At 49.3% G+C, this 27198-nt stretch overlaps 1 protein-coding gene across 6 annotated transcripts in view; it reads left to right on the plus strand.

Annotated features, from left to right (window-relative positions):
• Positions 1 to 27198, plus strand: part of LOC137384473 (C-Jun-amino-terminal kinase-interacting protein 4-like) — a 321098-nt gene that overhangs the window by 211578 nt on the left and 82322 nt on the right. For all 6 annotated transcript variants that reach the window (XM_068058602.1, XM_068058604.1, XM_068058603.1 and 3 more), the window contains 2 exons: positions 5307 to 5406; positions 6234 to 6355. In XM_068058602.1, coding sequence (XP_067914703.1) covers positions 5307 to 5406; positions 6234 to 6355 — 222 coding nt within the window. The remainder of the gene's footprint in view (positions 1 to 5306; positions 5407 to 6233; positions 6356 to 27198) is intronic.

Consider the following 27198-nt stretch of genomic DNA (forward strand, 5'->3'; position numbering starts at 1 on the left):
CTCCCTTGTGCAGCAGAGTCAACCGTGGTGCAACAAATTGGACTGTTGCTGCTTTCCCGAGAGGCCATTCCCCCCAACAGTATCCAAAGCAGTATACCTGTTTTGCAGGGGAATAGCCACAGGAGGTTCCTGAACTGCCTGCCTAGTCCTCTTGCTCTGCCTGGTGGTCACCCATTCCCCTCCTGCCTGTGGGGTCTGAGTCTGCGGTGTGACCACCTCTCTATACGTGCTATCCACGATACTCTCCGCCTCGTGGATGCTCCACAGTGTCCCCAGCTGCCGCTCCAACTCCGAAACCCAGGCTTCCAGGAGCTGCAGCTGGACACATTTCCTGCACACATGTTGGTCCCGGGCACTGGAATTGTTGCCGGCTTCCGACGTGGAGCATGAGGAGCACACCACGGCTTTGAGCTCTCCTGCCATGACTTAACCCTTTAAATTAAACCTTCTGGAAGATCTTCATGTCCAATAATGTCAGTTACTCCAGGGCCCTTCTTCGCTGGTCCTCGTTACTACAGAACTCCCTAAAAAAAAAACTACATACTATATTTGAAATAAAGTTTAAACTTTTAAACTTTTCTTACCTGAGATACTTACCCAGCTATTTAGAGCTATTCCCTAACAGCAGTGACTCAACAACCAATCACCTTTCAGCTCTCCTGTGATGTCACTGTTGGCTTTTTTATTCAAAACTTGTTCCCGCTGCACTTTTAAACTCTGCCGGTCTCGCTCAGTCTCACTGTTTCCCACTGCCGCTGCACTTCTAAACTCTGCCAGTCACGCTCCTTCCCGCTGTCGCTGCACTTTTAAACTCTGCCGGTCACATTTGCCACTCTCCAATCCTCTGGCACCTCCCCCATATCCAGGGAAGATTGGAAGATTATGGCAAGCCCTTCCACTATCTGCACTCCCACTTCCTTTAGCAACCAGGATGCAAGCCATCTGAACCAGGTGACTTATCTAATCTTAAATATAGTGTTACGACCAGGTGAGGAGAGGGTCTCGGGCTCCCCTTTTGCCCTTCTCTGGTTTGACCACAAAAGGGTTTATCCTTTTTTAACACTGTGAATGAACTTATCGCCCCAGTGAGCGCTCGCTCCTGTTCCTCTAACATAATTGCCAAAGAACCAATCAGACAGTTTTCCTGAGTTTCAACAAGAAAGATGTAAATTTATTATGCTTATCACTCTAAACAGGCTAAAATTACTAAAATACACTACGCATCCATGCTTACGTTCACACGGGAGACACACACACACATCGATTATGGAGGGAAAACAGAGTTGGGTGGTTGGAGTAGAGTCTGAAATAAATGGATTTTAAATACAGTTCGGCGGTCCCAGAGTCCTTTGTTGAAATTGTAGTCCTTAAGTCCTTGCTGGGCCACATGCGTAGTTCGGGCTTGCTTCCCTGGCTCCGGAAGGCAGAAGAGGGGGTTTTGACCAATGTTTCCTAGTTGTTAGTTGTGATGTTCTGTAGATTTGGCTTTTCCAGCTGCAGCCGGACTTTCTCTGGATCTGTACTGGAGAGAGAGAGAGAGTGATGCTTCCTTGATGACTTACAGTTGCTGCCTTGCTTTCTGACTCTCAAACTGAGTCTCTGCAGAGTTGCACAGCTGTCACATGACGTTCCCAACCCTCTTTGTGTTTTAATGAGGCCTTCTGGAATGTTCTCTGAGATTCCAAACTCTCCCCTCAGGCTGTCCAACCACACTTGGTGGGGGTTGGCTCTTTCAAAGTCAATGGGTGTCAGTGGCTGCTGATGATCGTGTTGAGAAAGCCATCTCAGGTAATTTAATCAGAGAGCATCCCCATTGTTCTGGCTAGGTTGCCTCAGTCATATTGTGTCCGGTCTACTCTGTTGCTGTTTCATATGCAAATTGCCGTGGCCATCTTGGCTGCCAGGTTACTCTTTTTAAAAGAAGTTATTTGAAAGAATTTCCAGTAGATATCTTAGGCAAAGTTCCAATTGATTAAATTGATATTTCCCATTTGGCATGTAGGGTTTTCATAACAATTCCCAGCTTTTCTACTACATCTTTCTTATCAATTTTCACCCCATCCATTACGTGTACCATCTCTGCTTCTACCGATATTTGATCAGCACTCTCTTCCTTAGTAATCACTGATATAAAGTGCTCTTTAAATATTCTAGCCTTGCCCTGAGTCTCTCAGCGTATATCATCTTTCTTGTCCCTAAAAGGCCCTACTGCTTACTATTAACATGCTAGTAGAAGATTTTTGGGTTCCCTTTTATGTTAATTGCCATTATATTCTCTCTTCACCTGTCCTCTCAACTTACTGTATTTGGCCTGATTCTTGCTTGGGCAATTCATGTGACATGCATCATACACCCTCTTTTTTTTTTTGTCTCATCATATTCTCTATCTCCAGCATCATCCAAGGAACCCTTGCATTGGTTCCCTTATCTTTCGTCCATGTTGGAATGTACCTAGTCTGTACCTGAAACATCATTTTAAAGATCACGCATTGTTGCTGTTTTCCCTGTCAATCTTTGGTTCCATTTTACCCTGGCCAGACCTCCTCTCATCCCATTGAAGTTAGCCCCCTTCCAGTTTAGAAGTTCTACTTTGGATTGCTCCTTGCTCTTCTCCACTACTAATCTAAATTTTATGATATGATGATCACTCCTACCCACGTGTTTCCCCACAGATACTTGGTCCATCTCATTCCCCAGCACCAGATCCAGCAATACCTTCTTCCTAGTTGGACCAAGAACATACTGATCAAGGAAGTTGTTCTGAATGCATTTCAGAAATTCCTCTCCCTCCTTACCCTTTACTCTAACATTATCCCAATCGATATTTGGGTAACTGAAGTGCCCGATATCACCACTCTATAGTTCTTTCACATCTCTGTCATTTCCCTGTAGATTTGCACCTCTATATCATTCTCACTATTTGGACGCCTAAAGAATGCCCCCAGTAGCATGATCATCCCCTTTTTGCTTCTCAACTCTTAACCAAATGGATTCTGTCCTTGCTGCTTCAAAGGACATCTTGGCTTTCCAACACTACAATCTCATCCCTAATCACTTTTTTCCTTAGCTATCTTTTCTGAACACTTTGTATCCTTGATTAAGTGCCCAGTCCTCACCGTTTTTAAGCCACATTTCCATTATTGTCACTACATCATGCTCCCACATAGCTATTTGTGCTTGTAGCTCACCAATCTTATTCAGCACAGTTTCTGCATTTGCAAGCAAGCATTCTAAACCTGTCATTGTATTCCACCTAGTCCTCCTTCGTCTGCTGCTATCTAATATGGCACTACTTTAGTTTCTACTACTATCCAACACACTCACTTCTTGATGCACCTTATTCCTCTTCTCTACCTCCATATGCTGGTGCCCAACAACACCGCCCCCCGCCAGCCAATTTAGTTTAAACCCTCCTCAACCACACTAGCGAACCTCCTCACAAAGACCTTGTCCCAGTTCTGTTGAGGTGCAACTCCAGAACTGGTCCCAACGCCCCAAAAATCTGAAGCCATCCCTCCTGCACCATGCCTCAAGCCGTGCATTGATTCTTCCTGTTTCTACTCTTGCTCGCATGTGGCACTGAAGTAATCCAGAGGTTCCTACCTTCAAGGTCCTACTTTTTATCTTCCTCCCAAGCTCTTGAACATCTGACCATACGACCTCAATATTTGTTCGCCTGTCGTTGGTACCAACATGTACCACATCTTCTGACTTTTGCCCTTCCCCCTTTGTGATGTCCTTACCCTGGAACCAGGGGGCAACATATCATGCGGGGCTCACAATGACGGTTACAGAAATGACTGTCTGTCCCCTAACTGTCGGATCTCCTGTAATGACTGCATTTCCACTCTTTGCTGTTACCTCCTGTGCAGTCCCTTGCCTATTGGTGCCATGGTCTGGATAGCACTCTTTCAAGGTGTCTCCCAGCAGTCTCCGAAGGCTCCTGCACTCACTGTTTCTTCCCACTGTTGTAGATGGCTACCCAACTATTATCCTGGACACATTCTGCCTGTGGGTGACCACCTCCTGGAACATATGATCCAGGAAATGCTCAACCTGCCTGATTCTCCGCAGTGACTCCAGCTGCCCCTCAAGTTCAGAAATCCTGAGTTTGAGCTCAAGCAGCTGGAGACACTTCCTACACACGTGGTCCGCCAAGATTCATGTCGTGTCCTGAAGTTCCCACATGGTGCCGGAATTGCAAGCAATGGGTCTCAGCTGCCCATTCATGATATTAAAAAAAATCTCTCTCCCCTCTTTTAGAATTTCTAGATCTGCTGTGTGCTAATACTCTCTTTTAATTCCCTTATCGTTATACTTACCCTGATTAAAATTTCCCCCCAGTCTAAATGAATGCCTTAGTTTAGAGAGAGCAATGGAGAAATATTCACCAACCAATGACTCAGCTGCTTCCCTGTGACATCTCACTGTTTTTCTCTCTCCTTTTTTCGAATGTGCTTTCTCTCCCACTGACTCCCTGCTGCCACCTTTAACTGTGGGTCTCAGGCACTGTTCTCTCTCAGGCTTGCTCTCTCGTAGTGCAAAATTATGACTTTTAAAAAGAAAACCCTCCCAGTCAGCTTTTGCAAACCTAGAACCTCAGTTATCCACCCCGATGCAGGGAATGTCACCGGTGGATAATGACAGTGCCTAATTTTGACCCGACACCAATGCTCCAGGTACAGAATGATAAAGGCTTGGAATGTTGCATTCAAGATGTTGTCCTGGTAGAATTCTGTCGTTAATTGCAACTGTGGATACTGGAGACTCTACTGAATGAACTCCTCCTTGCTGGCTGGAAAAGCTTCCTGTCCTAAAATAGTGAGGTGAGAGGTTCGGCAAGACGTATTTACTCAGTGCATTATTGGAGCATGGAATGCTTTTCCATGGAGTGGTTGAGGTAAAGGCCACTGCAGCTTTCAAGGGAAATTGAATAAATATTTGAAGGTGTAGAGCTATGGGAGGAGCAGGAGACAGTGAGAATAGCAGGAAAATAACAGCCACCAACACAATGGGCTGAATTACATCTCTTTGTTCTGTAAAAGTCCACGGCTTTGTGCTTTATTGAATTTGTATTGATTTTGCTGGATGCATTTGAGATTTACAGTATATGGAGAACCTCGATAACTAGGGATAACCAATAAAATTATCAGCCCTGTTTAAAATCTACCCCTGCATGTGTCACTTTACCATCTGTAATGGGATTTGCTCCTTCACACTAATTATAGTAAATCTATGTCCAGTATAGTCCAAACAGATTATTAATGTATAATGTAGACTCAGACCTGTTGTTTTTAATATTGAAGGTGTGACTGAAAATGAAGACAAGTCAGATGTTCAAGCCATCATCGACTCGACACCTGAATTAGATATGGATCGAGATCTTAGTGGGTACAAAGGAACAAGGTGAGTGTGAATTTTACTGATTTCATGAAGTGTTAATATAGTGACAATTTATTGTTTAATTTTAACAGCTGATTCGCCTTGATGTATTCTTTGTACTTCAGCCAGTGAAATGACTTCACAGTATGCTGGCTTGAGGATAAGCAGCTATTACATCAGACGTACACTCTTTAATATCATATACAAATAGCAAATACTCTGCAGGTTGGCAGCGTCTGTGGAGAATGAAAGGTCATCGATCTGAAATGTGAACTGTGTTTCTCTCTACAGATACTGATGCTGAGTATTTCCAGCATTTTCTGATTATATTTCAGATTTCCAGCATCCACAGTATATTGCTTTTGTACATTTCTGTTTGTTTCATTTCAAGCATTTTTCTCCTATTTTCAATTAATTTTCGACATCATGCAGGCCACATCAGTTGTTCTGATAGAGCAAGGAAGAGGCCCATTGTTTGTGCCTCTCCACAAGGTTAAAAGCCTTCCAATTCAGTTCCTTTTGGACGTGGAGAAACCACTAATTAATCTGGGACCTTTACTTGGGCCAATAAGGCAACTGGTGTGTGAAATTTTGAGTAGTACTTTAAGAGCGGGAATGTTTGTGAAGTGTTGATGTATTGGTTATTTGAGAGCCCAGAATTTTTTCATTGAAGTACCATCCATGTTGCACAGGGCGGCTTTTAACACCCTTTTTTTAAACAACTCTGTTGTTAGTACATATTTATGGAAAATATTCGGTCAGCTCAATACTCCAGGAGGATCAGAAATCTTTGGCAATGAGCCATATCAATCAACTTTGATTAATTCCTGCTTTTATTTATCTTTTTACAGCACACCAACCCAGGGAATAGAGAACAAAGCATTTGATCGGAACACTGAGTCTATTTTTGATGAACTGTCCCAATCGGCTTCTGAGCTGATTGGGGACGTGGATGAGGGGGCAAATTTGCTGGGTAAGCGAAAGGTCTGGAAGAGTGGTGAAGTGAAACCTTGTTTAAATGTGTGATTGTCCCCACACAGTTGAGGTGATTTGAGTCGAGCTGCAGAGAAGTGTTTTTTGAGCAGCGTGCTGGTCTAGAACATGGGAAAAATTTGAGCTCCCTGGACACTTACTGCTCAACTGAATCTCTCCTACCAGAGGCCGAGTAGCTGCTCTTCCCTCTGGTGGCTCATGATGGACACAGCAGTACTTAGCTGGCTTGCTCCTTCCAAAAATATGCTAAAAATCACAACTCAGACCTGCAAACTGTTCAACCTCCTGAAATAACTTTCAGAACGGTGTTGTATCCAATTATCAGTCAAGGGGGGACATATTACATTACTGTAAGTATTTCATTCTATTTTGTTTGCAGGCAAGATTGCATATGCATTTTTTTTGTCCTGGCAAATCTGTAATACTAAATATTTAAAGAAAATTCTTCCACATTCTTTTTAGTTTTGTGAAATTAGCTGTAGCCTGTAAGAAGTGTAAATAGTGAATTAGTTGAGACTGAAGTCCTGGACCAGGTTTTTATTTTATGTTCAGTTTTAGAAAAATCAGGATTGATGTTTCTTCCTTTGAGAGTATTTTGGAACTCTAATAATCGTCGTTTATGTTGCATTCCTGTATGTTCAGACTGATTTCCTTGACAGTTGCAAAAAAAATTACTCATTTGTGTTGTACCTTTAATGTAATAACTGTCCCAGGGTGCTTCACAGAGGTGAAATGGACAGCAGAGAGATGAATTCGGTGCGAATTGAGCAGCCGTCTGAAAATAAGCAAAGGGTTAGCATGGTGAAAGGAGTTTTGGGGCAGAATTTCAGAGAGCAGATTTAAGACAGTCGATGGCTGTACGCTAATCGGGGAATGGATGGTGGGGGTGCTTGAAAAGCCCAAGAGACCAAAGGGTACATGCTTGTATGTGAAGCCAAAAGAGGTGGCAGCAGTCGGGTAGGATGAGGGCGTGGAATGTAAAAGGAGATTTTGAATTCAATGGGGGGACATGGATAGCAGCAGAGTTCTGAACAAGTTTAAAGGGAAATCCTTCCACAGGTAAAATATCATTTGAGGAGGTGAGCCTGAGTAAATTGTTGTAAAGTGTGCTTGTTTTCAAATGGCAGTATGATATAATAGCTATTACAGAAACATGGCTTATGGGGGGGACAGGAATGGCAGCTCAACGTTACAGGGTTTTCAGATACGATAGGGAGGGGGATAAGAAAGGAAGGGGAGTGGCAATTCTGGTCAAGGAAACTATTACAGCTGTGAGGAGGGATGATATGTTGGAAGGTTCATAAAATGAGGCCATATGGATTGAGCTCAGGAACAAGAAAGGGGCAATCACACTTCTGGGAGTGTACTATCGACCCCCATGCAGTCAGAGGCAGATGGAAGAGCAGATATGTAGGCAAATCTCTGAGAAGTGCAAGAGCAGTAGGGCATTAATAGTGGGGGATTTTAACTACCCCAATATTAACTGGGATAGTTTTAGTATGAAAGGAATTGAGGGAGCAGAATTTTTGAGGTACGTTCAGGAGAACTTTTTTTGCCAGTATGTAGCAAGTCCAACAAGAGAGGGTGCAGTTTTAGACTTGGTTTTAGGAAATGAAGATGGGCAGGTAGAAGGAGTAGCAGTGGGAGAGCATTTTGGTGGTAATGATCATAATTCAGTCACTTTGAACCTAATTATGAAAGGAGGGGGAGTGGCAATGTACCTCAAGAATTCTGCTCCCTCAATTCCTTTCATACTAAAACTATCCCAGTTAATATTGGGGTAGTTAAAATCCCCCACTATTAATGCCCTATTGCTCTTGCACTTCTCAAAGATTTGCCTACATATCTGCTCTTCCATCTGCTTCTGACTGCATGGGGGTTGATAGTACACTCCCAGAAGTGTGATTTCCCCTTTCTTGTTCCTGAGCTCAATCCATATGGCCTCATTTTATGAACCTTCCAACATATCATCCCTCCTCACAGCTGTAATAGTTTCCTTGACCAAAATTGCCACTCCCCCTTCTTCAAAAAGGACAGAGATAGAACAGAAGTTAGAGTTCTCAGTTGGGGAAAGGCCAGTTTTACGAAACTGAGGAGTGATTTAGTGAAAGTGGACTGTAAACAGCTACTTGAAAGTAAATCAGTGTCAGAACAGTAGGAGGCATTCAAAAGGGCGAATCTAGGGGTTCAGAGTAAACATGTTCTCACAAAGAATTTGGGTGAGACAGCCAAATCTAGAGCCCCATGGATGTCAAGGAGCTTACAGGATAAGATGAGGAAGGCAGAAAAGGAAAGCTTATGTCAGACACCGAGAACTCAGTACTACAAAAAGCTGAGAGGAGTATAGAAAGTGGAGGGGTGAAATCATAAAGGAAATTAGGAAAGCAAAGAGAGGGCATGAAAGAATATTGGCAACCAAAATCAAGGTGAACCCAAAGATGTTTTATCAATACATTAAGAGTAAGAGGATATGCCAGTGAGGAAATAGCAGATGCGCTGAGGATCATCAAATCTTCACTAGATACAGGCGAGGAACACAGACGATTGGAGGTCTGTGAACGTTGTACCATTGTTTAAAAAGGGTGCGCGGGATAACTAGGTAATTATTGGCCAGTCAGTCTGACCTCAGTGGTGGGTAAATTGTTAGAATCTATTCTGAGGGACAGGATAAACTGTCACTTAGACAGGCACAGATTAATCAAGGGTAGTCAGCATGGATTTGTTAGGGGAAGATCATGTCTTATTAACTTGATTGAGTTTATTGAGGAAGTGACCAGGAGGGTGAATGAGGGTAGTGCACTGGATGTGGTCTACATGCATTTTAGTAAGGCATTTGACAAGGTTCTGCATGGGATACAGGGGAAGGTGGCAGGTTGGATCCAGAATTGGCTCAGTGACAGGAAACAAAGGGTAATCGTCGGCAGATGTTTTTGTGAATGGAAAACTGTTTCCAGTGGTGTTCCACAGGGCTCAGTGTTGAGTCCCTTGCTGTCTGTGGTATATCTTAACGATTTGGACTTAAATGTGGGTGGCATGATTGGGAAATTTGCTGATGATGCAAAAATTGGCCATGTAGTTGGTAGTGAAGAAGATAGCCGTAGACTCCAGAAAAATATCAATCGTTTGGTTGAGTGGGAGGAAAAGTGGCAAATGGAATTCAATCTGGAGAAGTGTGAGGTATTTCATTTGAGGAGGGCAAATAAAGCGAGGGAATACACAATAAACGGGAGGATATTGAGAGGGGTAGAAGAAGTGAGAGACCTTGGAGTGCATGTCCACAGGTCCCTGAAGGTGACAGGACAGGTGGATAGAGTGATGAAGAAGGCAGATGGATTGCTTTCCTTTATTGGCCAAGGTATAGAGTACAAAAACAGGGATGTGATGCTGGAGCTGTATAGACCTTTGGTTAGGCCACAGCTGGAGTATTGTGCACAGTTCTGGTCACCACATTACAGGAAGGACATAATTGGTCTGGAGAGAGTACAGAGCAGATTTACAAGAATGTTGCCAGGGCTTGAAGGTTGCAGCTATGAAGAAAGATTGGATACGCTAGGGTTGTTTTCCTTGGAACTGAGGAGGCTGAGGGGTGACTTAATTGAGGTGTTCAAAATTATGAGGGGCCCAGATAGAGTGAACAGGAAGGACCTGATTCCCCTGGCGGGGAGGTCAGTTACCAGGGGCTACAGATTTAAGGTGATTGGTAGAAGGATTTGAGGGGACATGAGGGGAAACTTTTTCACCCAGAGGGTGTTGGGTGTCTGGAATTCACTGCCAGGAATAGTGGTGGAGGCAGAGACCCTCAATTCTTTTAAAAGATACCTGGACATGTACCTGAAGTGCTGTAACCTGCAGGGCTATGGACCAGGTGCTGGAAGGTGGGATTCATTTCGGCAGATAGTTTATTCAACTGGCGCCAGAGAGCCAATGCAGACATGATGGGCTGAATGGCTTCGTTCTTTGCTGTACTTTATCTGTGGTTCGAACAAAGGAGAGAGTCGGGGCCCATAAAAGACCTAAAAGGTAATCTATGTGTCGGGGCGGAAGATATTGGTGTGGTTCTTAATGAATACTTTGCGTCTGTCTTCACAAAAGAGGCGGACGATGCAGATATTGTAGTTGAGGAGTGTGAAGTATTGGCTGTGCTAAACATAGGGCGAGACAAAGTATTAATGGGATTAGCATCCTTGAATCACAGAATTGTTAAAGCGCAGAAGGAGGCCATTCGGACCATCGTGTCTGCACTGGCTGTCTGAAAGAGCAACTCCCTCAGTTCCACTCCCCTACCTTCTCCCCATAACCCTGCACATTCTTCCTTTTCATATAACTGTCTAATTCCCTATTGAATGCTTCAATTGAACCTGCCTCCACCACTTTCTCAGACAGCACATTCCAGACCTTAACCACTCACTGTGTGAAAAAGTTTTTTCTCATGTCACTTTTGCTTCTTTAACCAAATACTTTAAATCTGTGCCCTCTCGTTCTCAATCTTTTCAGGAGTGAGAACAGTTTCTCTCTATCTACTCTGTCCAGACCCCTCATGATTTTGAATACCTCTATCAAATCACCTCTCAGCCTTCTCTTCTCCAAGGAAAACAGTTCTAACTTCTCCAATCTATCATCATAATTAAAATTACTCATCCCTGGAACCATTCCCTTGAATCTGTTCTGTACTCTCTCAATGCCCTCATGTTTTTCCTAAAGTGGGGTGCCCAGAACTGGATGCAGTATTCCAGCTGAGGCCGAACTAGTGTCTTATATAATAAAAGCAAAATACTGCGGATGCTGGAAATCTGAAACAAACAAGAAATGCTGGAATCACTCAGCAGGTCTGGCAGCATCTGTGGAAAGAGAAGCAGAGTTAACGTTTCGGGTCAGTGACCCTTCTTCGGAACTGACAAATATTAGAAAAGTCACAGATTATAAACAAGTGAGGTGGGGGTTGGGCAAGAGTGTCTTATATAAGTTCAACAGAACTTCCTTGCTCTTGTACTCTATGCCTCTATTAATCAAGCCTAGAATGCTGTATGCTTTATTAACTGCTCTCTCAACAGTGGCGCAGTGGTTCGCACCGCAGCCTCACAGCTCCAGCGACCCGGGTTCAATTCTGGGTACTGTCTGTGTGGAGTTTGCAAGTTCTCCCTGTGTCTGCGTGGGTTTCCTCCGGGTGCTCCGGTTTCCTCCCACAAGCCAAAAGACTTGCAGGTTGGTAGGTAAATTGGCCATTACAAATTGCCCCTAGTATAGGTAGGTGGTAGGGAAATATAGGGACAGGTGGGGATGTGGTAGGAATATGGGAATAGTGTAGGATTAGTGTAAATGGGTGGTTGATGGTCGGCACAGACTCGGTGGGCCGAAGGGCCTGTTTCAGTGCTGTATCTCTAAATAAATAAAAAAAGTAAAAACCTGTCCTGCCACCTTCAATGACTTATGCTCATATACGCCTAGGTCCCTCTGCTCCTGCACCCCCTTTAGAATTGTGCCCTTTATTCTCTTTTGTCTCCATGTTCTCCCTACCAAAATAAATCACCTCACATTTCTCTGCATTGAACTTCATCTGCCACCTGTCTGCCCATTCCACCAACTTGTCTATGTCCTTTTTCAAGTTCTACACTATCCTCCTCACAGTCCACAATGCTTGCAAGTTTCATATCATCTGCAAACTTTGAAATTGTGCCCTGTACAGTAAGGTCTAGGTCATTAATATATATATCAGGAAAAGCAAGGGTCCCAACACTGATCCCTGGGGAACTCCACTGCAAACCTTCCTCCAGCCCGAAGAACATCCATTAACCACTACTCTTTGTTTCCTGTCACTCAGCCACTTTCGTATCCATGTTGCTACCGTCCCTCTTATTCCTTGAGCGACAAGTTTGCTCACAAGTCTGTTGTGTGGCACTGTATCACACGCCTTTTGAAAGTCCATGTACACCACATCAACAGCATTGCCCTCATCAACGCTCTGTTACCCCCTCAAAAAACTCCAACAAGTTAGTTAAACATGATTTTCCCTTAATACTGGCTTTCCTTAATTAACTTGCATTTGGGGAGGTGGTGGTTGATCCACTTGCCCACCTTATTCCCAAGAACCAGGTCTAGCAGTACTTCCTTTCTCGTTGGACTGGAAACATACTGCTGTAGAAAATTTTCCTGAACACACCCTAGGAACTCTTGCCCTTCACTGCCCTTTACACTACTATTATCCCAGTCTATGTTTGGATAATTAAAGTCCCCTATTATAACTACCCTATAATTTTTGCACCTCTGTAATTTCTTTGCATCTTTGTTCCTCCACATCCTTCCCACTAGCTGGTGGCCTATAGACAACTCCGAGCAATGTAACTGCACCTTTTTTGTTTCTTGGCTCTCACCAAATTGATTCTGTCCTCGATGCCTCTGGGACGTCCTTTTTCTCCAGCACTGCAATGCTCTCCTTAATACAGCCACCCCTCTCCCATTTTTCCCTTTCCTATCTTTCCTGAACACCTTGTATCCAGGAATATTTAGCAGCCAGTCCTGCCCTCCTTTGAGCCAGGTCTCTGTTACAGCCACATCATATTTCTAGATGGCAATCTGCCCCTGTACCTCACCAGTCTTATTCACCACACTCCGTGCATTCACATATATGCACATCAACCCTGATTGAGACTTTATTACTTTCTGCCTTACTCTGACTGCACCTAATAACGTACTATTCCCTACTCTCATGCTATCTATCTCCTCCAGTATTCTGTGTGCCTTGGTATTCTCTCCAGTACTTTCTCCTGGTTCCCACACCACTGACTAGTTACCAGTTTTGCTTCCCTTCAATCTGAGCTCCCCCTCAGGTTCCCATCCCCTGACAATTTAGTTTAAGCCCTCCCCAACAGCACTAGCAAATCTCCCTGCAAGGATATTCGTCCCAGTCCTGCTAAGATGCAACCCGTCCATCTTGTATGGGTTCCATCTGCCCCAGAACCGGTCCCAATGTCTTAGAAATCTGATGCCCTCCCTCCAACACTAATTCTCCAGCCACGTGTTCAATCGCTCCATTCTCCTACTCCTATGCTCACTTACACGTGGGATTGGGAGTAATCTTGAGACTGCTTTTGAGGACCTGCTTTTTAATCATCTTCCTAGCTACCTAACATCTGCTTTCAGGACCTCATCCCCCTTCTTACCCATGTCATTGGTACTAGTGTGGACCATGACTGCTGGCTGTTCACCCTCCCCCAGAAGAATGTTCTGCAGCCTCTGATAAATTACCAGGGCCGGATGAAATGTACCCATGCCTGTTAAAAAGAAGCAAGAGAGGAAATAGCAGAAGGTTCTGATCATTTTTCAGTCCTCTCTGGATCCAGGTGTGGTGCTGGAGGATTGGAGAACTGCTAATGCTGTAGCTCTGTTTCAAAATGGAGTGAGGGATAAACCAAATAATTACAGGCCAGTTAGTCTAACCTCAGTAGTGGACCAATTATTGGAATCTATTTGAGAGACAGGATAAACTGTCACTTAGAAAGGCAGAGGTTAATCAAGGATAGTCAGCATGGATTTGTTAAGGGAAGATCTTGTTTGACCAACTTAATTGAATCTTTTGAAGAAGTAACAAGGAAGATTGATGAGGGTAGTGCAGTTGATGTGGTCGACATGGATTTTAGCAAGGCTTTTGACAAGGTGCCACATGGCAGACTGGTTTAAAAAAAAATAACATCCCGGGTCCAGGGAAATGCAGCAAGGTGGATACAAAATTGGCTCAGTGGCAGGAAACAAAGGGTAATTGTTGATGGGTGTTGTAGCGACTGGAGGGCTGTTTCTGGTGGCGTTCCGCAGGGCTCAGTACTGGGTCCCTTGCTTTTTGTGGTATATATTAATGACACAAAGATTGGCCGTGTGGTAGGTAGTGAAAAGGATAGCTGTAGGCTGCAGGAAGATGTTGATGGTCTGGTCAGATGGGCAGAAAAGTGGCAAATGGAATTCAACCTGGAGAAGTGTGAGGTGATGCATTTGGGGAGGTCAAACAAGGCAAAGGAATACACAATTAATGGGATTATACTGAGAAATGTAGAGAAAGTGAGGGACATTGGAGTGAATGTGCACAGATCTCTGAAGGTAGCAGGACAGGTCGATAAGGTGGTTAAGAAGGCCTATGGAATCCTTTCCTTTATTAGCTGAGGTATAGACTATAAGAGCAGGGAGGTTATGCTGGAACTGTATAACTCATTGGTTAGGCCACAACTTGAGTACTGTGTGCAGTTCTGGTCACCTCATTACAAAAAGGATGTAATTGCACTAGTGAGGGTGCAGAAGAGATTTATGAGGATGTTGCCAGGACTGAAAAAATGCAGCTATGAGGAAGATTGGATGGGCTGGGGTTGTTTTCCTTGGAACAGAGAAGGCTGAGGGGAGATCTGATTGAAATGTACAAAATTTTGAGAGGCCTGGATATGGTGGAGGTGATGGGTCTATTCATCTTAGCAGAGAGGTCAGTGACATGGGGGCATAGATTTAAAGTGATTGGTAGAAAAATTAGAGGGGAGATGAGGAAAAACCCTTTCACCCAGAAGGCGGTGGGGGTCTGGAACTCACTGCCTGAAAGGGTAGTTGAGGCAGAGATCCTCAACTCATTCAAAAGGAGTGTGGATATGCACCTCAAGTGCTGTAAGCTGCAGGGCTACGGACCAAATGCTGGAAGGTGGGATTAGAATGGGTGGATCGTTTTTCGGCCAGCACAGACACGATGGGCCAAGTGGCTTCCTTCTATGCCTTAAAAATTCTCTGATTCCATGATTCAAAGCAACTTTAATTCTTGTTGTATTATCTATTCTGTGTCTTGCCTAAAGAGACATTTATTTTTCCTAAACCAGTTTTTCTCGTGAAAGCTTAATATATTGAAGCTGGATTTAATGACATTTTATCTCTCAAACCTTTGATAGTTTTTACAAATTCTCACCAAAGAGGCATTTTCTTGTATACACATTTATAGACCAATGCTTGCATGAAAAATAGCAAGCTATTCGGGATTGTTCCAACAACTGTTCTGTAAAATAGTTTTTGTTTTGAATTGTTTTGGTTATGGAGTGTAATCTTCAGCTGTCCCAAGATCTTTTCTGAGCTTGCTTTTTGATGAAACGTGCATCTATTTTCCCAATGGAATTTGAGTTAAACATTTTCAGAACAGGAAACTGATTTGCTGTGATTGTACTTTAAACCTGTTTTGCTGGTGCCAAATCATTTGATTTTTTGGTGCTGGAATTCTGTGCAGCTGAATAAGGAATTTATATATCCAGACACCCCAGGTACTGAGTGCCAGTTCACCATCAAGCTGTATATATCAATGATCTAAACATTTAGGTGGCCCAATTTGAAAACACTGTCGTGCAAAACAGATTGTAGGATACCATTACTGATGTTGCTGATGATTCTCCTGATTCATCTTTATCTGCACAAGCAGGGCAGTCAGAATCAAATTTGGCTGATGATTTTGTGATGGGCAGGGTGTATTTTGAAGGATAAATATGTACCAGAACACTGATAAGAAGTCTGCTGTGTAGTGATGCAGTTGAAAAATTGAACAACATTTTACTCCTTTAACATGCAATCTGAAAGATAGACGTGAAAGAACACTCCATATATTAAAGTTCTGCTCTGGACATTGTCTTTGTTTCTCTGGAGTTGACTGACATTAGATTTCCATTGTCCCAGTCCTGGTGTAAGTTTTAATGTGCTTGGCAACTTTTTGGGAAGCGGGTGACAGCAAAACTAACATCTTAGAGGTAGCAAAAATGGCATCAAAGGCAGCATTGTACGTTTTGTCACACAGATCGCTTTGTCTGTCAACCTCCCTTAGTATTGCGAGTCCCTGTCCTTATCCTGTGCTCTGATTGTCTTCAAGATCTCAACTTTTGCTTTGTTTGTCTCTTTCCCTTCTCTCTCTCTATCTCTCTCTCTTCCTTCTCTCTCTCTCTTCCCTCTCTATCTCCCTTCTCACCCTTTCTCTCTCTCTCTCTCTCTCTCTGCGCGTGCCCTCTCTCTCTCTCGGCGCGCGCCCTCCCTCTCTCTCTCTCGCTTGGCGCGCTTGCTTCTCTCTCTCTCTCTCTCTCTCGCGCTCGCTTCTCTCTCTCTCTCGCGCTTGCTTCGCTTCTCTCGCTTCGCTTCTCTCTCTCTCCTCGCACTCTCTCCGCGCTCTCTCTCCGCGCTCTCTCTCCGCGCTCTCTCTCCGCGCTCTCTCTCCGCGCTCTCTCTCCGCGCTCTCTCTCCGCGCTCTCTCTCCGCGCTCTCTCTCCGCGCTCTCTCTCCGCGCTCTCTCTCCGCGCTCTCTCTCCGCGCTCTCTCTCCGCGCTCGCTCTCCGCGCTCGCTCTCCGCCCCCGCTCTCCCGCCCCACCGCTCTCCCGCCCCACCGCTCTCCCGCCCCACCGCTCTCCCGCCCCACCGCTCTCCCGCCCCACCGCTCTCCCGCCCCACCGCTCTCCCGCCCCACCGCTCTCCCGCCCCACCGCTCTCCCGCCCCACCGCTCTCCCGCCCCACCGCTCTCCCGCCCCACCGCTCTCCCGCCCCACCGCTCTCCCGCCCCACCGCTCTCCCGCCCCACCGCTCTCCCGCCCCACCGCTCTCCCGCCCCACCGCTCTCCCGCCCCACCGCTCTCCCGCCCCACCGCTCTCCCGCCCCACCGCTCTCCCGCCCCACCGCTCTCCCGCCCCACCGCTCTCCCGCCCCACCGCTCTCCCGCCCCACCGCTCTCCCGCCCCACCGCTCTCCCGCCCCACCGCTCTCCCGCCCCACCGCTCTCCCGCCCCACCGCTCTCCCGCCCCACCGCTCTCCCGCCCCACCGCTCTCCCGCCCCACCGCTCTCCCGCCCCACCGCTCTCCCGCCCCACCGCTCTCCCGCCCCACCGCTCTCCCGCCCCACCGCTCTCCCGCCCCACCGCTCTCCCGCCCCACCGCTCTCCCGCCCCACCGCTCTCCCGCCCCACCGCTCTCCCGCCCCACCGCTCTCCCGCCCCACCGCTCTCCCGCCCCACCGCTCTCCCGCCCCACCGCTCTCCCGCCCCACCGCTCTCCCGCCCCACCGCTCTCCCGCCCCACCGCTCTCCCGCCCCACCGCTCTCCCGCCCCACCGCTCTCCCGCCCCACCGCTCTCCCGCCCCACCGCTCTCCCGCCCCACCGCTCTCCCGCCCCACCGCTCTCCCGCCCCACCGCTCTCCCGCCCCACCGCTCTCCCGCCCCACCGCTCTCCCGCCCCACCGCTCTCCCGCCCCACCGCTCTCCCGCCCCACCGCTCTCCCGCCCCACCGCTCTCCCGCCCCACCGCTCTCCCGCCCCACCGCTCTCCCGCCCCACCGCTCTCCCGCCCCACCGCTCTCCCGCCCCACCGCTCTCCCGCCCCACCGCTCTCCCGCCCCACCGCTCTCCCGCCCCACCGCTCTCCCGCCCCACCGCTCTCCCGCCCCACCGCTCTCCCGCCCCACCGCTCTCCCGCCCCACCGCTCTCCCGCCCCCACCGCTCTCCCGCCCCCCCGCTCTCCCGCCCCCCCGCTCTCCCGCCCCCCCGCTCTCCCGCCCCCCCGCTCTCCCGCCCCCCCGCTCTCCCGCCCCCCCGCTCTCCCGCCCCCCCGCTCTCCCGCCCCCCCGCTCTCCCGCCCCCCCGCTCTCCCGCCCCCCCGCTCTCCCGCCCCCCCGCTCTCCCGCCCCCCCGCTCTCCCGCCCCCCCGCTCTCCCGCCCCCCCGCTCTCCCGCCCCCCCGCTCTCCCGCCCCCCCGCTCTCCCGCCCCCCCGCTCTCCCGCCCCCCGCTCTCCCGCCCCCCCGCTCTCCCGCCCCCCCGCTCTCCCGCCCCCCCGCTCTCCCGCCCCCCCGCTCTCCCGCCCCCCCGCTCTCCCGCCCCCCCGCTCTCCCGCCCCCCCGCTCTCCCGCCCCCCCGCTCTCCCGCCCCCCCGCTCTCCCGCCCCCCCGCTCTCCCGCCCCCCCGCTCTCCCGCCCCCCCCGCTCTCCCCCCGCCCCCCCGCCCCCCCGCCCCCCCGCCCCCCCGCCCCCCCGCCCCCCCCCCGCCCCCCCGCCCTCCCGCCCCCCCGCTCTCCCGCCCCCCCCGCTCTCCCGCCCCCCCCGCTCTCCCGCCCCCCCGCTCTCCCGCCCCCCCGCTCTCCCGCCCCCCCGCTCTCCCGCCCCCCCGCTCTCCCGCCCCCCCGCTCTCCCGCCCCCCCGCTCTCCCGCCCCCCCGCTCTCCCGCCCCCCCGCTCTCCCGCCCCCCCGCTCTCCCGCCCCCCCGCTCTCCCGCCCCCCCGCTCTCCCGCCCCCCCGCTCTCCCGCCCCCCCGCTCTCCCGCCCCCCCGCTCTCCCGCCCCCCCGCTCTCCCGCCCCCCCGCTCTCCCGCCCCCCCGCTCTCCCGCCCCCCCGCTCTCCCGCCCCCCCGCTCTCCCGCCCCCCCGCTCTCCCGCCCCCCCGCTCTCCCGCCCCCCCCGCTCTCCCGCCCCCCCGCTCTCCCGCCCCCCCGCTCTCCCGCCCCCCCGCTCTCCCGCCCCCCCGCTCTCCCGCCCCCCCGCTCTCCCGCCCCCCCGCTCTCCCGCCCCCCCGCTCTCCCGCCCCCCCGCTCTCCCGCCCCCCCGCTCTCCCGCCCCCCCGCTCTCCCGCCCCCCCGCTCTCCCGCCCCCCCGCTCTCCCCCGCCCTCCCGCTCTCCCCCGCCCGCTCGCGCTCGCTCTCCCCCGCTCTCTCGCTCGCTCTCCCCCGCTCTCTCGCTCGCTCTCCCCCGCCCCCCCGCTCGTGCTCCCTCGCTCGCTCTCCCCCGCTCTCTCGCTCCCGCTCCCCCTCTCTCTCGCTCGCTCTCCCCCTCTCTCTCGCTCGCTCTCCCCCTCTCTCTCGCTCGCTCTCCCCCTCTCTCTCGCTCGCTCTCCCCCTCTCTCTCGCTCGCTCTCCCCCTCTCGCTCGCTCTCCCTCTCTCTCTCGCTCGCTCTCTCTCTCTCTCTTCCCCGCTCTCTCTCTCTCGCTCGCTCTCCCCCGCTCTCTCGCTCGCTCTCCCCCTCTCTCTCGCTCGCTCTCCCCCTCTCTCTCGCTCGCTCTCCCCCTCTCTCTCGCTCGCTCTCCCCCTCTCTCTCGCTCGCTCTCCCCCTCTCTCTCGCTCGCTCTCCCTCTCTCTCTCGCTCGCTCTCCCCCTCTCTCTCGCTCGCTCTCTCTCTCTCTCTCTCGCTCGCTCTCTCTCTCTCTCTTCCCCGCTCTCTCTCTCTCTCTTCCCCGCTCTCTCTCTCTCGCTCGCTCTCCCCCGCTCTCTCGCTCGCTCTCCCCCGCTCTCTCGCTCGCTCTCCCCCGCTCTCTCGCTCGCTCTCCCCCGCTCTCTCGCTCGCTCTCCCCCGCTCTCTCGCTCGCTCTCCCCCGCTCTCTCGCTCGCTCTCCCCCGCTCTCTCGCTCGCTCTCCCCCGCTCTCTCGCTCGCTCTCCCCCGCTCTCTCGCTCGCTCTCCCCCGCTCTCTCGCTCGCTCTCCCCCGCTCTCTCGCTCGCTCTCCCCCGCTCTCTCGCTCGCTCTCCCCCGCTCTCTCGCTCGCTCTCCCCCGCTCTCTCGCTCGCTCTCCCCCGCTCTCTCGCTCGCTCTCCACCGCTCTCTCGCTCGCTCTCCCCCGCTCTCTCGCTCGCTCTCCCCCGCTCTCTCGCTCGCTCTCCCCCGCTCTCTCGCTCGCTCTCCCCCGCTCTCTCGCTCGCTCTCCCCCGCTCTCTCGCTCGCTCTCCCCCGCTCTCTCGCTCGCTCTCCCCCGCTCTCTCGCTCGCTCTCCCCCGCTCTCTCGCTCGCTCTCCCCCGCTCTCTCTCTCTCTCGCTCGCTCTCCCCCGCTCTCTCTCTCTCTCGCTCGCTCTCCCCCGCTCTCTCTCTCTCTCGCTCGCTCTCCCCCGCTCTCTCTCTCTCTCGCTCGCTCTCCCCCGCTCTCTCTCTCTCTCGCTCGCTCTCCCCCGCTCTCTCTCTCTCTCGCTCGCTCTCCCCCGCTCTCTCTCTCTCTCGCTCGCTCTCCCCCGCTCTCTCTCTCTCTCGCTCGCTCTCCCCCGCTCTCTCTCTCTCTCGCTCGCTCTTCCCCGCTCTCGCTCTCTCTCTCTCGCTCTTCCCCGCTCTCGCTCTCTCTCTCTCGCTCGCTCTCTCTCTCTCTCTCTTCCCCGCTCTCTCTCGCTCTCTCTTCCCTCTCTCTTCCCCGCTCTCCCCCTCTCTCTTCCCCGCTCTCCCCCTCTCTCTTCCCCGCTCTCCCGCTCTCTCTTCCCCGCTCTCCCGCTCTCTCTTCCCCGCTCTCCCGCTCTCTCTTCCCCGCTCTCCCGCTCTCTCTTCCCCGCTCTCCCGCTCTCTCTTCCCCGCTCTCCCGCTCTCTCTTCCCCGCTCTCCCGCTCTCTCTTCCCCGCTCTCCCGCTCTCTCTTCCCCGCTCTCCCGCTCTCTCTTCCCCGCTCTCCCGCTCTCTCTTCCCCGCTCTCCCGCTCTCTCTTCCCCGCTCTCCCGCTCTCTCTTCCCCGCTCTCCCGCTCTCTCTTCCCCGCTCTCCCGCTCTCTCTTCCCCGCTCTCCCGCTCTCTCTTCCCCGCTCTCCCGCTCTCTCTTCCCCGCTCTCCCGCTCTCTCTTCCCCGCTCTCCCGCTCTCTCTTCCCCGCTCTCCCGCTCTCTCTTCCCCGCTCTCCCGCTCTCTCTTCCCCGCTCTCCCGCTCTCTCTTCCCCGCTCTCCCGCTCTCTCTTCCCCGCTCTCCCGCTCTCTCTTCCCCGCTCTCCCGCTCTCTCTTCCCCGCTCTCCCGCTCTCTCTTCCCCGCTCTCCCGCTCTCTCTTCCCCGCTCTCTCGCTCTCTCTTCCCCGCTCTCTCGCTCTCTCTTCCCCGCTCTCTCGCTCTCTCTTCCCCGCTCTCTCGCTCTCTCGCTCTCTCTTCCCTCTCTCTCTCTTCCCCGCTCTCTCGCTCTCTCTTCCCTCTCTCTCTCTCTTTTCCCCCCTCCCCCCCCCCGTTTCTTTTCTCTTTTTCTCTCTGCCTCATCTCTCTTTTGCATTCTCTCTCTGGCTCTCGTGCTCCCTCTCATATTAATACTACTGTCGTCAGTGCTTGGTAGTGGAAGTCCTGGTCTTCTCTTCATGCGATCTGCATAGATTTAAAGCCCAAATTTGATGTCACCCAACTACTACATCCTAGTTTGCCTCCTTTTTCTCTCCAGCTGTTTCAAGTTTAGTCGTGTCCTGCACTGTGAACCATGGCTTTTCATCTGTCTTAAGTTTCTGAATAGATTTACTAAGTTGCATTTCTTCAGGGAACATATAAAAACTGGATGGGGGAGAAATCTAATTGTGTAAGAGGGGTTAAGGTTTAAAGATCAAAAGCTGTGTCCCAGACTGTTTCAGTATTTGGTAAATCATGTAAGCAGTGCTGCAGTAAAGCTCTGGAGTGTTGAGATGGATATGTGTCTGTAAGTCAGATGTACAAATATATTAATCCAGTGAACGTCTCATCCTGATTGACTGTAATTTCTTCTAGCATCAACTTGAGAATGGTTTATCTTCCTTTGTTCTTTTTTCACTTGACTCAAAATGGCATTGAGTTTGTCTTAATTATGGCATGTTCCCAAAAAGGAACTTTTAAATCCTTGAATCCAGAATGCCCGCAGCCCTACCAATAAGCTTTTTCTAGCTGGCTGTCTGCCGTTAACTAATCTGTGGCTTTGTCCAGGTAGGTTGGCAAAGCAGGCCATGTGCTTACAGCATGCGGATCCTGCTGACTGGCCATGCAGCTCTGTGTGTGTGGTGTGTGTGTGTGGAAGTATAGAGATTCTGTGCTCAGGGTGCACATGGGCACAGATTGGTGTGGTCTTTTGCAATGCTAGCTTGTGCAACCCATTTCTGTTCTTTCCTTTGCATGTACCTCGTTGCATTATTTTGCTGACTGTATTTGTGCAAGCAAACCTGGTAAATACTTTGTTGCTCTCATTCATTTGTGTGCATGCATTTTTGCATCAGACCCAAGAAAAGCCTGTTTCTTCCCTCTCATCACTGTTTATTGTATTATTCAAGTCACACAGGAGTGTGCAGCTTTAAGTGCACTACATGCAGTTAATGATGGAAATAGCTTTTATTCTCGAGCTAATTAGCGTTTTTCTCCTCATGCTTCCTTTCTCTTGGGCTGCTGACCCAGGGGAGTTTTCTGGTGTGTATACTTTCATGTATTGTGTACTATGCTTCCCATTGACATTTCCTGTCTGTGTAATTTTTACTGTGTCTTCCATATTTCTGTCACAGATTTGCTGCTTTTATTAAAAAGTTGGTACTGTGTTTTGCATGTTGCTGTAAAAACAAAAAGTGCTTTGGAATTCTAAAGAATGGACGTCTGAGGATTGGTGCTTGAATATGATGATTCAGAGAGTATGGGAGGTCTCGGAGCAGTGCAAGAGACGAAACTCAAACCCTTCCAAAGAATGGAGATAGGAATGTGGTGTTTCCTGGGCTTGTCTTGTTCAAAATAGATCACTTTCTTGGAATTCCTGACCCAGCTCCATTGAAGGAGTACAAGGTTAAGACCCACCAATTCCTTTTAAGGGCAGCTGAGGATGGGTGATGAGTACAATCTTGCCAGTGTCCAAATTTAAGAATAGTGATGGCCGTGGCCAGAACACAGTTGTCCTCACTGTGATTGGGTCTGGTGAATTTGCCTTTGGGCTGTAGAATGGTGTGTGCTGTGGCATTGCTGTACTGCTACTAAATGGGAAAGTAAGTCAAATTAACAGGGAACTGAGTAATATAATGGTACCTTCCCCTTTCACCTCCAGGTTCTAAGTTGAACCTGGCTCAAATACATAAGATGAGACTTCTCTCTGCCTGTCACTGTCCCTTGCAGGATACATTGTGATGTAGGCAAAAGTCCATAGCAAAAGCAACCACAATTCAGCATAAAACTGTGTTGCGGCACCATGTTTGGCAGTCTTGTTTCCACAGGAAGAACATGTATGAGGAATGGAAATGTTTTACCCAATGTGCTGTGGGGCTCTTTTGTTGATGTTGAGGTTTATGGCGGCACACCAGAAGAATCTTTACTCTGCACCTAATTGTGCTGTTTAATTCCTGGGAGTGCCTTATGCTGAAAAGTACAGTTGCTTCATCTTCCAGAAGTGACATCGTTCACCTTGATCACAAAAGTAAAAAATGAGTACATCTCTCTGAAAATATTTAAAAAACTAATTTTGTATCTCATTTTCGAAGGATGAGTTGCAAAGCAGTGGAATGCTTCTATAACTGGAGCCTTCCTTTTATACCTGGGTCTGTTTACTTGAATAGTGCATATTTAATGAAACACATCAACAAGATGAAATAGAAACACAGCTTTGGAAAAGTGTAGCAGATTGGTCAGCACCTGAAAGAGAGAGGCTAAAATTTCTGGTGTGACTTTAAGAACTATACTCAATCTGCTACGCATTTCTGCTGTTCTCTGTTTGATTTTGTTGCGGGTTTTCACTTTACCAGAACCATAAATAATTGACTGTGACAACTGATTTTTTACGGTTGTATAGACATTTCTTTCTTTCATCTGCAACAGTGCTGGTTATGTCCTTCAGGCATTGAGCTGAATGTTTGTTCTCTGGTTTAAATCCCTATTAAATATCTTGCAAAATTTAGGGATCATATATAAATGGCTGTTTTTCATACTTTTTACCAGTGTTCTGATTGTTGTGTGAAACTGGATTGGATATACTGAGTGTGTTTGTTAGAGCCACATGATTCCTAGCCAAGCTGTGCAACATTCATGCTGTATTATCCACATGCTTCATAACTTGCTTCTGGTGGGCTTTGCTTTCATGCTGCATCTTATGTAAATTCTTCCTTTCTTTCTGCTTCACTTGGAATGTATGGGCCCTCAGATCATAGTATCTTTGGTAAGACTCCATCCACTCTCAAGGGCTTTCTCTTTTTAAAAATAGCTGTTGGTACCCAGGTAAGATTACTTGTATAATGGAGTTGAGACAATGTGAAAAGTGCAAGCAGAGGGTCCTTTCTTTATCCTTCTCTTTCTTGTCATTGCAATATGCTTTATGCAATATGCTTTTCTTTTTACAAAGAGACCTTTTGTCTAAAGCATCCAAATATGGGTTCACATTGAAACTTTGAGCCCATTTTATGTTTCAATCCTGAGTAGGTGGAATCATGGATTTAGACACCAATAGTCGCAGTTTGTGATCACGTCAAGTCTCTAAAATCTCCTCAGTGTTGTTTGGGGTGAGGGGGGTTGGTTGGGTGAGAGGGGGAATGGTGTTGCTATTGTCACCATTCTATCAAGTGGGTTGGCAGAATGGTTGTAGTTACTTCCTCTTATTCTTCCCGCCCCCCCCCCCCCCCCCACCACCCCATTGCCTTTCAGTAAGGTAAGATTCCTTTTTTTTCATGTTTTGTCAGTTTTGTTAATTATTTCATCCCACAAACATGGCTGCCCTCCTTACACAAAACCCCTTCTCCTTACTTGTTGCCAGGATTCTGCCTCTGTCCGTGCAATGTTCAAACCTTCGAGTGTGAGTTGAGACCTGCTGTAGGAGACTCTTGTATACATGTCTGGGTATGGTGGTAGTATAGTGACTGTAGCAGTAGACTAACAATCTAGGGATCACGAGTTCAAATCCCACCCATGGCAATTTGTAAAATTGAATTCAGTAAATCTGATAATGTGTGGCCATGAAACCTGCCAGATGCCGCAGATGCGGCGCAGTGGTTAGCGCCGCAGCCTCACAGCTCCAGGGACCCAGGTTCGATTCTGGGTACTGCCTGTGCGGAGTTTACAAGTTCTCCCTGTGTCTGTGTGGGTTTTCTCCGGGTGCTCCGGTTTCCTCCCACATCCAAAGACTTGCAGGTGATAGGTAAATTGGCCGTTATAAATTGCCCCTAGTGTAGGCAGGGAATATGGGATTACTGTAGGGTTAGCATAAATGGGTGGTTGTTGGTCGGCACAGACTCGGTGGGCCGAAGGGCCTGTTTCAGTGCTGTATCTCTATATTTTAAAAAAAAACCCAACTGGTTGACGAATATCCTTCAGGGAAGATGACCTTCCAGCCCTGCCCAGACCAGCCCACGCCTGAGTAGTCTACACTGCCTGTTAACTATTAATGCCCACTGAAGTGGCCTAGCAATTACTCAGTTGCACAGAACTACTAGGGGTGAGCAATGAATGTGGCCTTGCTTGTACCACCAAAGGAGTGAATAAATGAAACATTCTGGAGCCAGGCTAATGCCCTTGGGACATGTGTTTAAATCCCACCGCAGCAGCTGGTAGAATTTAAATTCAATTAATAAAAAATTCAATTAATTAGTAAAAATCTGAAATTAAAAGCTAGTCTGAGTAATGGTGCATGAGATTATCATTGGTTGTGGTAAAAACTTATCTGGGTCACTAATGTTCTTTAGGGAAGGAAATTTACTGTCCTTAGCTGGTCTGGTCTACATGTGACTACAGACCCACAGCAATGTGGTTGACTCTTAACTGCTCTCTGAAATGGTCTAGCAAGCCACTCAGCTGTCAAAGGCAATGAGGGATGGGCAACAAATGCTCGCCTTGTCAGCAATGCCCACATCCCATGAAAGAATAAAAGAAACTTTTATTGGCAAGTAACAAGTGCTTGCAGTGTCTCCCTACCATTTATCCTGGTTAATCGCAGCCCACCCACCTGCTATTCAGCTTGTGTGACAAAATTAAACTATCCCCGTTTATCCTTCTCAACCTATGTGTAGCCTTTGACCCGGATGACCATACCATCCTCCTCCAACGTCTCTCCACCCTCATCCACCTGGGTTAATGCACTCGTCTAGTTCTATTCTTATCCACCAAGTCATAGCTTGCAATGTCTTCTCACTCCTGCACGATTACCTCTTATGTCCCCTAAGGATCTATCATTGGCTCCTTCCAATTTCCCATTTACCTGCCCTCTGTATCATCATCCGAAAACACGCCATGTTTCCACAGCTCAGCTCATGCCCAGCACAGCCTCTCTCAACCCGTTCACTGTCTCTAAATTGTCAGGTTTCTTGTCCAACATCCAGGGCTGAATGAGCAGAAATTTACTCCATTTAAATGTTGGGAAGACTGAAGCCATTGTGTTCAGTGCCTGTGACAAGTCTCCATCCCTCTCCCTGACGACTGTCTGAAGCTGAACCAGGCTGTTTACAACCTTGGTGTCATGTTTGACCCCGAGATGAGCTCCCAACCACATATCTATGCCATGAGTAAGACCGCCTAGTTCTACCTCTGACATCACCTGACACCTTCCCGTGCCTCAGCTCATTTGCTGAAACTCACATCCATGCCTTTGTTACCTCTAAATTTGTCTACTCCAATACATGCCTGGCCAGCCTTCCACCTTCTGCAGTCTGTAAATTTGAGGTCATCCAAAACTCTGCTGCCTTAGTCCTAAGTCGCACCAAGTACTCTGCACCCATTACCCTGTACTTGGTCTATGCTGACTCCCTGTTAAACAGCGCCTTGATTTTAAAATTCTCATCCTTGTTCATAAATCACTCCATGGCCTCTCTTCCCACCCTATCTTTGTAATCTCTTCCAGCCCCAACCCTGCAAAATCTCTGTGCTCATCTAACTGTAGCCTCTTGAGACTCCTCGATTTGAATCGCTCCACCATTGGCGGCCGCACCTTCAGCTGTTTAGGCTCTAAACTCTGGAATTCTCCACCTTTTCAATCTGTCCTCCTTTAAGATACTTCTCAATACCTTCTTTGACCAAACTTCTGCTCATCTGCCCTAATATCTCTTCATGTGGCTCGGTGACTAATTTTGTTCTATAGCGCTCCTTTGAAGCATCTTGGGACATTTTATTATGTTAAAGGCACAACATAATTACAAGCTGCAGTTGTAGTATCGTCAGAATAGAGA

This window comes from Heterodontus francisci, chromosome 26 (genome assembly GCF_036365525.1).
Source record: "Heterodontus francisci isolate sHetFra1 chromosome 26, sHetFra1.hap1, whole genome shotgun sequence".
In the NCBI taxonomy this organism is placed as follows: Eukaryota; Metazoa; Chordata; class Chondrichthyes; order Heterodontiformes; family Heterodontidae; genus Heterodontus; species Heterodontus francisci.